Raw genomic sequence first — 13174 nt, 5'->3', positions numbered from 1 at the left:
AACTCAGGGCACGCTCTGCGGCATCAAGCGCCTTCTGCGAAGACTGAAGACACAGAGAAGACTTGTTCTGACGTTTATCAAGGGCTTCGTGGTCCATGCGAACTGCCTCTCTATAGTGTTAGACCCCGTCGTAAAGAGCATAAACGAGAAGCAAGGGCATACATTTCTATTGCAATAAACTAAGCAAAAAATTCTAGTAGATGATTGCCGACAATGACTTCTGCCTCCTTGTACTTGTATCTCCACTCCAGAGAACATAGAGAAAACGCCGTCAACGCGTAAATCGGCCTTGTGCATGTAAGCTTGTCATACAGATTTCCGATCGAGGTTATCATTTAGCTGCCGTTCGAAGTTGTGAAAGGGGTAAGGATAAGGTTTACTTGAGGAGCAGTAGACAACAGACCGGACTCGTCCTGGAAGGGATGACGAGGCTAGATGTATAAAGACAGAGATCTCTCTCAAGACCAATATTGTGGGGGAAAGGGGAGTATGGATAAGGATACAGCGGGAAGACGGATTTGTTATTGCAAATAGATGAGGTCTTGTCACAAGATGTGCAAGACTCTGGCGGCGTTACACCTAACGCATTTCCTGGTTGCTTAGAATTCCGAGCAGACAGAAGTAAGGCCGTTCAACTACAACCCTACCAGAGAAGCTGGAAAACAAGGCTCGACTTCGAAAAAATGTAGCTTCCGTACTTGTCAGAGGGAGGTTTTGCAAGTCTGTCTTGTCACCTGCTTGTCTATCAGTTACAGCTGTTCTTCCGACCTAGCATTAACATGAACTCAACCAAACAGGTTGAGATAAGGTCAAGTTCATGAGAAAAGAAGTCCAAGGGGCGTGATGTTTGGCTCATCAAAAGCATGTTGAGCTCCACCGGAGATATGCAAGCTGTTCCTCAAGGCACACAAACGCTGTTATTCGAATGCCACTACATGGAATATACATTTTTTTCTGTATAAAGACAGTATGAGTTCGAATTCACCATCGATATCTGTCCACGTTTTCTTGTCCACGTGCCTGAGATCAATTCTTCTTCCAAAACTCAACAGCGGTAAAAGCGGCCCGATGCCATAGCAATAACGCCGAGGTGCTTTGGGGCATTTAAGGCATTGGGAATCGCCTAATTTGCAACTCGACATCGGCTTATAGGCTGCACTGGCAGCAAGACAACTGCTGGAGATAGAATAGCTTGAGCAAATTTCTCATCAAGATGGCATAAGTTACTAGCACCGGAAGTGGCCCAAATAAATGCAGTGTGGGTCGGCAACAGTGAAAAAGATTCAGTCTATTAGATGATTTCATTCTATTTTATCTTTGGCCCCTCCCTACTCCTAAATATCTATTACACAGTAAACATTGAACTCCTAATGAAAGTTCACCGCCAAAATATGTTGTCAGATGCATGCCACGTGATGCAAAACAATCAGCTGACGAGTGGTATATACGCGTAGGTTAGCCAGTGATGGCAAGATCTACGATGCTAAGCGCGTGTGGGGGGTTGCGCATGAGAGGAGACCGTAAGGAATGGGTGAAGCGAGAACAAGCAGCCGTTTTACTCGGCCTTCTTGGAGGTCTTGGTACGGAGCTTCATTAGCAGATAGACCAGGGCGTAGGAGCTGATGGCGAAAATGACAACGATTCCTGCATCGCGCCAGCCATAGTAGTACTCCTTCAAGTTGACCGTCTGCAGGTAATCGCTGCCGCTGGTGTACTGGCACACCCTGCAACCGGAAGTAGCCTCGGGGTTGATTAGGTTACTGGCTGCTCCCATACCCTTCACGTAATCGGCCAGGTACTCGGCGCAAGTGGTGCCGTTGGGGGGATCAAAGAGCGCAAATTCACGACTCTTGCACTTGACCGGCGTGCCCCAGATATCGAACACAAGCATACTGCCCATCAAGTAGTTGAACGGGTTAATCCAATACATCCAGTATTTCCAGAAGGCTTGCAGTTGGTCGTACGGTACGAGAACACCGCAGAAGGAGACCAGGACTCCGATGAGGAGGGGGTTGACCAGGGATGCGAAGACGGCGTTCGGGGCGTAGGCGGCGATGAACTGGCCAATACCCGTGTAGACGAATTCGTACATGAGCATGACAAAGAAGGTAGAGCCCGCGCGTGACGAATCAGTAGGGAAACCAACTGTGTAGTACCAGCAGACGTAGTATAATACAGCACAGATGATCAGGTATGGGATCTCAGAGACGATGAGTCCGGTAACGAAGGCGATCCACGAATACATCTTGGACTTCTTCTCGCGGGTCTCGAAAATGTCGCGGCGGTCGATGAAGAGCGGCTGGACTTGTGCAAGCACACCAGGGGCGACAAAGATGAAGTTGAAGATGGTGAAGAGACGCATCTGGATGTCGCCGACAGAATCACCAATCTTCCAGAACGAGAAGCCGTTGAAGAGTGCGGAAAAAATGTGGAGCGCGAATTTGTTGTTGACGTAATCCGTGTTGCGGTAGAGAGCGACGTTCATGCGGTGAGTGACAATCTTGATTTGGTCCCAGAGCGAGAGGGCGAACTCGTGGCCGTCATCGACAGTTCCGGGTGGCTTAGCAGCTGCGTCGTCAATCATGTGGTCAAGCTCCTTAACAACTGCGTCATGTTCCGGAGAGGAGAGCCAAACTTCGTTCCAGTCCTTGCCCTTGGAAAGGTGGCCTGAGACGACATCGATCATGTGCTCCGCTGGGTTGGCTTCCTCAGGACAGGGAGCGCCGTAACGAGAGAAGTAGGAGCGGATAGTCTTCGCGTTGTCGCCGATGTCACCGAAATAGACCGTCTTGCCACCCTTGGCAAGGAGCAGAAGGGTATCGAACTGAGAGAAGAGCTGGGCAGAAGGCTGGTGGATTGTGACGAGAACTGCTTGACCGGCATCGGCGAGCTTGCGGAGGAAGCGGACGGTATTGTATGCCGACTGGCCGTCAAGACCTGAGGTAGGCTCATCGAGGAAGATCAGAATGCTAGGCTTGGAGACAAGCTCAACACCAATAGTAACACGCTTTCGTTGTTCAACAGACAGGCCGTTACCAACACGGCCGATGAGCGTGTCGGCCAAATCGTGAAGCTCAAGAAGATCGATGATGGTGTTGACGTATGCAAGCTTCTCCTCGCGAGGGGTTTCACGGCTTTGTCTCAGCAGAGCAGAAAACTCCAGGGCCTCGCGGACAGTGGCAAACGGCTCATGAACATCAAGCTGTTCGCAGTATCCGGCAGATCGTTGAAATGAAACGGGCAGAGGGCGGCCGTCAACCATGATGGAACCGCGAATCGTACCCTCAGTCTTGCGCTGGGCAAGGACGTCAAGCAGCGTGGTCTTTCCAGCACCCGAAGAGCCCATCAAAGCTCCCAACATACCGGGCTTAACCCAACCTTGGACGTTATCGAGGAGCACCCGGTCTCCAGTAGGGGTCTCGACAGTGTATGACAGGTTCTTCCAGGTGAAGATTGACGTGTTGCGGATGAGGTTCTGGTTGGCCTCCTCTCCTCCACTGGCATTGCCGTCACGCTTCTCGTTCTTGTTGTTCTCTGCCGCAGTTTCTTCCGAAGACTGTGCCTCCTCGTCGGTTCGAAGAGCTCCAGTGATCTTTGAATTCTCACGGGGAATGAGCAGAGAAGAGCCACCTTCAGCAGAAGACTTCCACTTGGAGGTAGAGATAACAGTAAGCGCGATGAAAAGCGCCCACCATGCCCAGACAATGCCAAAGTTCCTCCAGACGTGGCTGTGTCCGTATGACATGGCGGAGAGGTACTGATCACCGGTAAGAGAGGTCTGTCCTTGGATGGCGCCTGCGACACCGGCGCAAGACTGATGGGCCAAGTCTGTATATCCTGGGCCGTTCGGGACAAGGTTGTTTCCAACACAAGGAATAAGTTGGCCGTAGAACTCAGTGGACATGAGCGAATCGAACGCATATGCGAGCGGGTTGATCCTGAAGCATCATCAGAACACGCGAACAAGGGCCAAAGAAGGAAAAGATGAAGGCCGACTTACCAGAAGATCCACACAAACCAAGGGTGCATTTGCGACTTTTGGATCATGTACCCGCAGTACATGATCAAGGCAGTGACCATGAAACCGGAGGCCTTGGACGCGCCATCAAATGTCGAAAAGCTTGCACCGATAGAGCGGAACATTGCCGTCATGCACTATCATGGTCAGTAACTGTCGAAAAAAGGAGACCTGAAATCGAGCGGCCAACATGCCACAGCACCAACGCCAGGCCCAGTTCCGGAAAATGTGGGACGGCAATAATCGCTAATAGATCTTAAATCAGGAAATTTTCTTTACATACCATGGTGGTTGCGACTACTACAACCCAAAAGGTGAAGAACGCAGCTGCAGTTGTCTTCAGGCCGACCATGAAGTACAGAACGAGCGAGAAGACCGAGACTTGAAACAGCGTAATCGGGATATCAGCAGCGACCTGCGCGATGCAGAATGCGGCTGGGTGGTAGTACGCGAATGACTTGTGCTTGATGAGGACGGGGCGACCGGTGAAAGAGTTTGTGACTTCGGACATGGACAAAAGACTGTTGAAGAGCAGAGCGAAGAACAGCGCGCCACCCTTGATGAAGAGTCCGGCAGAGTTATTCGGGGCATTATAGAAAAGAGAACCGGCGATGAGAGCTTGAATCAACGTCGAGACCTGGGTGATGATGAAGGTAGCCTTATCACCCCAGATGATCTGGTATTGTCTTTGAACACAAGCCTTGACCTGGGTCATGAAGCTCGTGGTGAGCGCACTGTTTGCAGGAAGTTGCTTATGCTTTTCGTTCGCTACGCCTTGCTGGAATAGTTTCGTCTTCTCCTTGGCCTCTTCTGTTGTTGGGAAATCGTATTCGGCGATCATTCGAGGATATATATCTGACTTTTCGTATTCGGACCTCAGCGTAGTCGCGTTGCGAGGGAAGGTCTTTTCGAAGCCGGGTCTGATAGCTCTTTCCGTGGGCACCGTGACACCCGTCAAGAAATCAGCAACGTTGGCACCATCCGAGCAAACGAAACCAAGTTGCTCCATGAAGGGCTTGGCCTCGGTCATAGGTCCGTAGTAAACCTCCTTGCCTCCGTCCAGAACGAGAACTTTGTCGAACAGGTTGTAGATACCGTTGCCTGCCTGGTATAGTGTGACGATGGAAGCCAGACCGAGCACATCGGTCATGGCGCGGACAGCCTTGGTGTACTCCAAAGCGCTGTTTCTTGTTAGTTGTATTCATATTAAGGACCACCAAAGGGCAACCACTTACGTGCTTGCATCCAGACCTCTAGTACTGTTGTCCCAACAAAAGACGGAACCCCTTGTGGCCATACACTCGATGATGGACACACGCTTCCTCTCACCACCAGATACGCCACGGACGAACTCGTTGCCAACCTTAGTGTCGAAGGTGTGCTGAATACCCATAGACTCCAGCAGGAAATCTCTGTTCTCGGCTCTCAACTCCTCTGCAGACGAGACCCCGTCGGGCAAGTGGAAGGGAATCTTAAGACGCGTCGCGAAGTCCATAGTTTGGCCGACTGTGAGCGTAGGGAAGAACAGTTCCTCCTCTGTGTTCATGACGATTTGACCCCGATACTGTTCGGCCTCCTTAGCCGACATGGAACCATAGTGTACATCGCCAGTGACAGAGGAATATCCTCGCCGGTGGTTAGCCAGGATGTTGAGCAGAGTTGTGCATCCGGATCCAGGTCTGCCAAGGACAAGCAGCATCTCTCCGGGCTTGACGCATCCATGGGTGTTGTCGAGGATAGTCTTCAGGGGTGGCTTATGGCGAGACTCTTTGACGAGCTTGGGAATATTGAATTGCGAGAGCACATTCTCGTGTACCGATGCATCGGAGCTGACAGCTTGAACAGTGAGGTTCTGCCATGTCACGCCAAGCTCCCGTCCTGGAAAGCCCGAGCGTTCATCTCGTTGTTTAGCTGCCACGACCTTGTGTTTCAACGACCACGTGGAATCGTCGTCCGGAATTTGGCTGAGTTCGAGGGATTGCTCGTAGTTGGATCCGTTGTTCAGGGTACCGTCTGACTCCATGTTACCTTCGCGAGTGGACGGTACGCTCGACGTGCCTTCTGGTTTCTCAGATGTGAAGTTCATCGTGGCGCCAACTATCCTGAAGGCATGAGTCGAAAGCACACTTGAGGGAGGGAAATTGGGTGTATTCTGGGCGAAAGCTTCTATATGTTTTTCTTTCCGCTGTCTACCTAGTTCCCAAAAGTCCGGCCGACCCGCCGCCTAGGGACTGGACTCGGCCACTTGGGCTAAGATTAAGACCCCGATCCGTAACTACCTGAGATCTCTGTGCAACCGACCCCTAGTATGATGGAATAATGGGTCTAAATCGGGCCAAGCGGAGCAACCAGGGAGGAACGCCATGATAAGGGAGGGGTCTCGTCATCCCGTTTGTGATTACAAAATGCGTCGGACGAAAAAAACAAAGCTTCTGGAATTGGATGTCATGATGCGCAGACTTGTTTCGGAGGCCTGGGTTCGTCCGCTGAATAAGACTTTTTCATCCCACTTGACCCGTGAAGCTCGGCGCTTTGTTGGCTGAACCCTGCTGTCGTTGTTGTGGCAGTTGGAGGCTCGGGGTCGGACCCTGGCCGACGAGCGGGATGCCGCGGGCCAGCCCCTGGTCGATCCGTAAACAATTCTGAGTGCCACGCTGCGGCTCACCCGTCATATTCGGCCTTGTTGTGTCAAATGAGCGATATTCCGCTGAGTAAGCGGCAATTTCGCAACTTTGCAGAGCTTCCATCGCCGCTAATGGTGTTGGTCAAGGCCGAAAAGGTCGGAGCGGCACATGTCGAAGCGCCGGGCACGGATGCGCAGTGTGGAGCCGAAAGTGGAACAGTCTGAAGTTTTGCGTTAAGGTTTTTAAATGGGATCCAATGAAAACTCGCTACTCAAATAAGACTGATCCACTAGTGAGTTTCGCCGCTTAGTAATCATGTCAATCTCGCCGCTGAATCAGCGGGGATTTTATACATTTACCGAAGGGGGGAACGACAGCCGTAATCAAGCCATTTCTCGAATATTTGCGGCGTGAGACACTTCTTGTTGACGAACCGGCTTCCCTACCGAATACCAAGACGGCTACGGAACATACATTGCCTAATCCTTCTTTGGCAAGTAGGTCGTAACCGCTGGGCGGCGGCCAACGCAAACCTCGACTTAGAGGCTCACTATGAGGAAGAGAGCGTGTGATTCCTGTCACAGGAGAAAGGTATGATTCTTTTCCATCGTTGCGTTTGAAATCTTCATTTGCGGAACGCTGATTTCAGTTTCTCCTTTGAAGATCCAATGCGATGGAGCCGTACCCCAGTGTAACTGGTGCAAGCACCACGGGATGGCATGCACTTTCAACCGGGCCACCAAGGTGAAAAAGCGTGTAGCCGCAGCAAGGTAAGGCCGTTGAGACCCACCTGATGCCGGTGAATCACCGCTGTGTGAGATGATTCACAAAGATTTACGAGATTTGCAGGGCTGGCTCCGAAAAGGACCTAGTTGAGCGCCTCAACCGTATTGAACAGGCTCTTGAGGCGGCTCGGCGAAATCAGGGCTCCCAAGATCCTGGAAATGAGGGGCGGGACCCATCCATGTCCCCTTCGTCATCATCGGCGCCCATGTCATCCGTCGGCCCGGAGCCCATGGCTGCCGACGGTACCCCGGAGGCAACCCAAGCCCGAGCCTTGGAACCCCCAGCGTGGGCTTCCGGTGCTACCGTGGGGAAGATGCACTTTGCTGGATACTACTTGGGAGACATTAGCTCTCACAATGGTGTCCCATTTTTTTCTTCTGACGGCCAGGAATGGATCCGGTCCCGCACCGGAGAGGACGCCTCAATCCAGACGTTGTTCGCTTTGGGGCCTCTATGGCAGACTCAACACCCAGTTCCCATCCATTTGGGTGCATATCTACACTCGAACTCAGGACGAGAACTACCTGACAGAACAGTCGTTGAAGAGTATTTGGCACTTTTTCGGGCATCCCACTTTGGGTTGTTCTTCCCGTTGATTGATCACACCTTGTTCTTGGAGACTATTGAGTTGGCATTCCAGCCATCTGAAACACCATCTCTCGAAACGATTACAGCCAAGGCTTGCGTCTTCGCCTTTTTCGCTGTTCTTTCCTTATTCCAAGTACAATGGAAGTCCACGCCCGAGATTGACGGGGAGGCATGTGCTGGAGCTGCTCAGAATTTGATTCCGATAATTCTTCAAGAAACTAACATTACCGGCTTGGAGACCGTTTTTATGCTTGTAAGTCTCCGCACCAATGTACAAACTGAAACTTTACTAACCCTTGGCTTGCTAGAGCTTGTATCGTCTCTTTTGCGGCCACCTTCAACAAGGTGCCATGTTTCATTCCACGACATGCCGAGTATTGTTTATGCTTGGGGGACATCTTAATCCTGGGACGAGCTGCACCCCCTATCAATCGCCAAAGACCGGACATGACCATGATTCACTAGTAAGGAATCAACTTCGAAGGCTGTTCTGGTTGGCATATAAACTCGATAAGGACATCAGCCTTCGCACAGGCCAGCCCCCGAGCATTGACGACGAGTATTGTGACTTGGTTCTCCCACAGAACGACTGGTGGACGCGGAACTCAAACGACTTGGGTGGTTCGCCCTCGTTTCTCGACGAAGCGATGATCACTTCAGCAATACAGCCGGATTCTCTGCAGTTGACAATCATCAAATCGACAATCAGTCGAACTCTGTACTCCGTCGCAGCCATGAAGAAAGGCGATGCCGAATTGCTTCGGGATATTCGCGAATTAGATGACGGACTTGAGAGATGGCGAATGTCGGTGCCCCAGTCATATCGACCAACGTTGACGTTTCCCCGGGGCACGGTGGCCATTCGAAATGGCCGAATGGGAATGGAAGAGATCATTATGCATTTTGAGTACCACTACTTGATGGCCATGATACATCGGGCAAGCGGCAGATGTCGATGTTGGGCCAGTGGCGAGGGCGGGGGGCTAGAGGGTGTCAGTTCGAGTCTGGCATTGTCAGTACAGGCAAGTCGATCAACGCTGTACTTCCTCAAAGCCGCAATACACGCAGTTGAAGAAGTGGCGTTTTGGTAAGTTGCCACACATATCATAAGAGTTAGACACCTACTAACGGGAGTAGGATGATTGTTTTCTATCCCATGTCGGCGATTTTGACCATTTTCTGCAGCTTGCTGCATGACCCCCTTAACCCTCAGGCGGAGGAGGACCTTCAGCTTCTGCAATCTGTTCCTCAACTGATCGAAGGAATGCGGAATCGCCGCCTCACCAAGTATGAGGTCGGCCATGTCAAGATGATTGATGCGTTTGTCGCGGAGCTGACTCGGCTGGGAAACTGTGCCATTGGCAAGGCGCGGCGTGAAGAGACGGGCGAATAACTATTTGTAACGATAGGTTTCTTGTAATGTGCAAAAGGAGCAAGGCGTTTGGTAAGCGAGTCGCCTGATTATGAAGGCCCGGAGAGGAGGGCCTTGGAAGACTTGGGTATAACTGCTTTTGGGTTGGAGCTGGAAACACACGAGGAATCACAAGTGAGGATATTCTCACATTGGGGAAGAGAACAATAACCAGCTACCAGGTGGTCATTCAGAGACGAAACGACAGTTTCTTGGTATAAATTGTGAGGTATCTAGATGTGGCCCAAGCCAAAATGTAAATGAAAGAAGTCATTGAAGAGCAGGATCAGTCGATGTGATTGGACTGTGCTGTTGTGTGGTTGATTGGCTGAGGGTGGGTGTTTGGAGGCGGAGAATCGGCCAATGGGGTTGGGTAAATTCCGCCTTTTCAGTCCAGGACCATCCCAGTTTTTCCGTTCTCCATTCTCACCACCCTTACGGATAAAGGTGTGCCCCATTTCCCATGTGGTATTTTGTTTGTGGCTTCCATCAACTCATCATCGGCCGTTGCCCATATTGGCTCACCTCCATCACAGACAAAACAGCTAATTCTTCTAGATTCTTTTGCGGAAATCCCTTTCTTAAATACGACGTTCCTCCACCATAGAACGACATCTTCTACCTCCGCCGCCACAGATTCTGGGCCCAAGATCGCCCCAACTGCACTCGATGGGCTTCAGACTAACGGCAACCACTCCTTTTCGGCAGCATCCCCCGAGATTAGTGGCAAAGCCAAGGACTTTGAGCTTTTCTCGTCTACTTACCATTAACCTTTGGTTCGATGATTGGCCACACGACGCGCCACCGTCCGCATCGTGAATGGCAATGTCAACGGGCCTGATGTCGACCCTTGCATGTCAGCTGTAGCTAAGCGGTTAGCCTACAACAACAGGGACCACAAGCCCCACAAGCACGCAGCAATCCCATGGACATCCAGTCGAATGATCAGTGGGGTTGAGGAAGAATGCCCGGTTAATGTATTACGGCATGCTCTAGCTCGAATTTTTCTGGGGACCCCAGAGTCCTGGCCGTGTCCAGAAGACTTGGTAACGGCAGCTCGTGTGCTACTCGGCATGCATCCGTGGCTCGACTTGACTGACACCTTCACGCCTTCTCCAAATCCGCCAGCACACTTTTCCCCTCACGGGGCCGGGGGGGTATTTGGGGAACCCTGCTCACCTCGAGATTGTGGCTTGTTGAAATACCACCGTCTCTGCTGCCGGTCTTCGCGACCGCATGCCCTGTCACATCTTGTTGCCAACAACTCATGCAACTCTCGATGCGACAGCAAGGTCCTTAAGCCGTCCCCAAGTGCTTCCTACCCACCGCATTTGGTTGTCTGCGTTTCATCATCATGCTTGTCAATCAGCCCGTTCGTCCCCGACCGATCAAGACTCGGTCCAGAGCAGGTTCGTATGAACCTCACAGTCCAATGAAGTATTTCGAAAAAATGTGTCTGACCTGTGCTATCATCATCTGCAGGGTGTAAATATTGGTGAGTTATATCAGCCGCATCACGGTGGAGCGAATCTGTGCTAAAATCAAACAGTCGAGACAAGGTTCGTCGCCTTGGTTTGTTCTCAATTTGAGCTTCTCACCAACAATCATCCAGAGAAAGAAGTGTTCCGAAGAACGCCCTCAATGCCTCCGTTGCGTGCAAGCCGGCGTAAACTGTGTTTATGAGCCCATCAAAAAAAGAAAGCGGAGGGCATCAACCAAGCCGACGCAACCTCAGGAATCGGTTACATCTGACGACTCCAGAAGTCCCACAGGCACTACCGATCTACAGACGAGCCCAGATACGAGCGTCTTAACTCCGTCCGATGTGCTTCAGCCCCAAAATGAAGTAGCTTTCTCATCACCCACCTCTTCAGAAACCTGGTTTTCAACCTCAATAGACTCCATACTACCCCTGTGCGAAGACTTCCACGACTCATACGACTATGAAATGGGCTATGGAGAGACGGAGGGTTATGAAGGAGATTTTACGACAGTGACAGAGATGGGATCCTGCCAAAAGACGGTTGAGAGCGATTTTCAACTTCCATTGGCGAGCATCGGCGGGAGCGTTCATTCAACAGACGACTCCTTTTTTTCAACAAGTCTAGACATGTCGTGGAACGAGCCGTCATGGTCGGCGGCATCTTCGCCAATGCGAAGTCTGTTACCGCCCTCTTTCCTCGGCGCTACGGAGTGTCCAGAGGATACAGGCCTCTTGGAGCATTACTCCAAGGTTATGTTGCCTATGATGGGTTTCAAGGAAGGATCCGAGAATCCTTACGAGCAACACATTATTCCCCTTGCACACAGGAGTTCAGCTGTCAGAAATGCCATCTATGCCCTGGCCAGCGCACATCATGAGTACGCTGGCCTCGAAAATACCGAGGGATCTGCAGGATTCCATGAAAGAGCTGTCGCCGGCTTGTCGGCGATTATTGAAGAGGGTGATGGGTTCGAAGAGGCACTAGCAACAATAGTTCTCCTCTTGCAGTACGATTTGGTGAGCGACACTACATCAGAGATTTCTTCAATAATTTGCTGACCGCTGCAGCTTATGCAACGTACCATCCCAAGCATCACCAACAATCATCTTCAAGGAGGCTGGCATATTATCAGTGCCATGCCGGCGCCAAAGGGCCCAAGCGTTGAGTTCTTCGAACAGGTACGTTTGTCGACTAAAACTTTGAAGCATCTCTAATCCTCCTCAGGTTTTCCGTTATTTCGACGTGCTTAACGCATTATCCAACGGATCGTCTCCAGTATTTCCTGCTCCAAACACCGGGCGGGCGTATTCACCCGGCAGCACTCCACCCGCAATCACGTTCAGCGGCATTGATCCCGTTTTAGGCATGGCAGATGACCTTTGGCCCACACTCCATCGCCTGGGTGAGCTGGCGACTATGAAGCGGGAACTACAGGCGGCCATGGCAACTGGCCAGACGTCGAAATTCGCAGTCCTTCGTACCGAGTATCAAACAACTTACAAAGCGATCGAACGAGCTCTAGAATCATGGAGCCCAACCCTCCCTCCAGGTTTCAATCTTGTCAACCGCATCGTTGATGGCCCTGAAGATGCCTCCGAAGCCGAGCTCGCCAATGTGAGGTGGATCACCAGCACGGCGCTCGCGTACAGACAGAGTGCGCTAGTCTATCTGTACAGTACCATTTCGGAATACCCTTCGTCACACAACTTGGTACAAAAACACACACAGGCAGCTTTGTGGCACTGCGCAGCATCTGTATCTCATGGCGGGACTGGGTTGACACTGCTGTGGCCACTTTTCTTCTCCGCATGCCATGCTGTCTGCAGCCGAGACCGCGGCTTGGTACGCCAAGCTTTTACCGCCTTTGGAGGCAAGAAAGGGACCGTCAACACAGAGAAGCCATGGGCTGTCATCCAGGATGTATGGCGGAGGATGGATATGCGGGCTTACGGGAAGGAGCAGGTTGGGTCCGAAGCTTGTCCGGACTTATGGAAGCAGGTAGCTGCGACCATGAGAACAGGCATAGTATTCGGCTGAAGGGGATAGATGCAAAAGGAGACACGGGTTTCTTACTGGCAGGTTCCATTATGAGGAACCATGCTCTTTGGGCCACTGTCGCTTTACTGTTACGATATAACGGCGCTCGCTATTAGCATTCACGATACCACAGACACAGATATACTAGGCTACAAAGTGCTGGGCACAAGGAGGGGTGGGGAGACGGGGCGCATGAGTACCAAAAAAAAAAATAACACAATCGTTT

General features: G+C 51.4%; 3 protein-coding genes across 3 annotated transcripts; 2 read left to right on the top strand and 1 right to left on the bottom strand.

Annotated features, from left to right (window-relative positions):
- Positions 1 to 1555: 1555 nt before the first annotated feature.
- CTRU02_207031 (Brefeldin A resistance protein (ABC-2 type transporter)) lies at positions 1556 to 6104 on the bottom strand (the record flags this gene model as incomplete). The annotated part of the gene is made up of 4 exons (XM_036729350.1): positions 1556 to 3938; positions 4001 to 4155; positions 4302 to 5199; positions 5254 to 6104. The coding sequence occupies 4 exons, from the start codon at positions 6102 to 6104 to the stop codon at positions 1556 to 1558; spliced, it is 4287 nt and encodes a 1428-aa protein (XP_036578857.1).
- A 1090-nt stretch (positions 6105 to 7194) lies between these two features.
- On the top strand, positions 7195 to 9409 carry CTRU02_207030 (fungal specific transcription factor; the record flags this gene model as incomplete). The annotated part of the gene is made up of 5 exons (XM_036729351.1): positions 7195 to 7233; positions 7306 to 7412; positions 7492 to 8269; positions 8325 to 9103; positions 9154 to 9409. 5 exons carry the CDS (start codon positions 7195 to 7197, stop codon positions 9407 to 9409), a joined length of 1959 nt encoding a protein of 652 aa, XP_036578858.1.
- Positions 9410 to 10781: 1372 nt separating this feature from the next.
- CTRU02_207029 (uncharacterized protein) lies at positions 10782 to 12948 on the top strand (the record flags this gene model as incomplete). Its single annotated transcript, XM_036729353.2, has 4 exons — positions 10782 to 10836; positions 11017 to 11927; positions 11979 to 12089; positions 12136 to 12948. 4 exons carry the CDS (start codon positions 10782 to 10784, stop codon positions 12946 to 12948), a joined length of 1890 nt encoding a protein of 629 aa, XP_036578860.2.
- Positions 12949 to 13174: the final 226 nt, after the last annotated feature.

This window comes from Colletotrichum truncatum (assembly GCF_014235925.2).
Source record: "Colletotrichum truncatum strain CMES1059 chromosome Unknown Contig_0004, whole genome shotgun sequence".
In the NCBI taxonomy this organism is placed as follows: Eukaryota; Fungi; Ascomycota; class Sordariomycetes; order Glomerellales; family Glomerellaceae; genus Colletotrichum; species Colletotrichum truncatum.
This window is presented reverse-complemented; position numbering and strand designations above follow the sequence as displayed.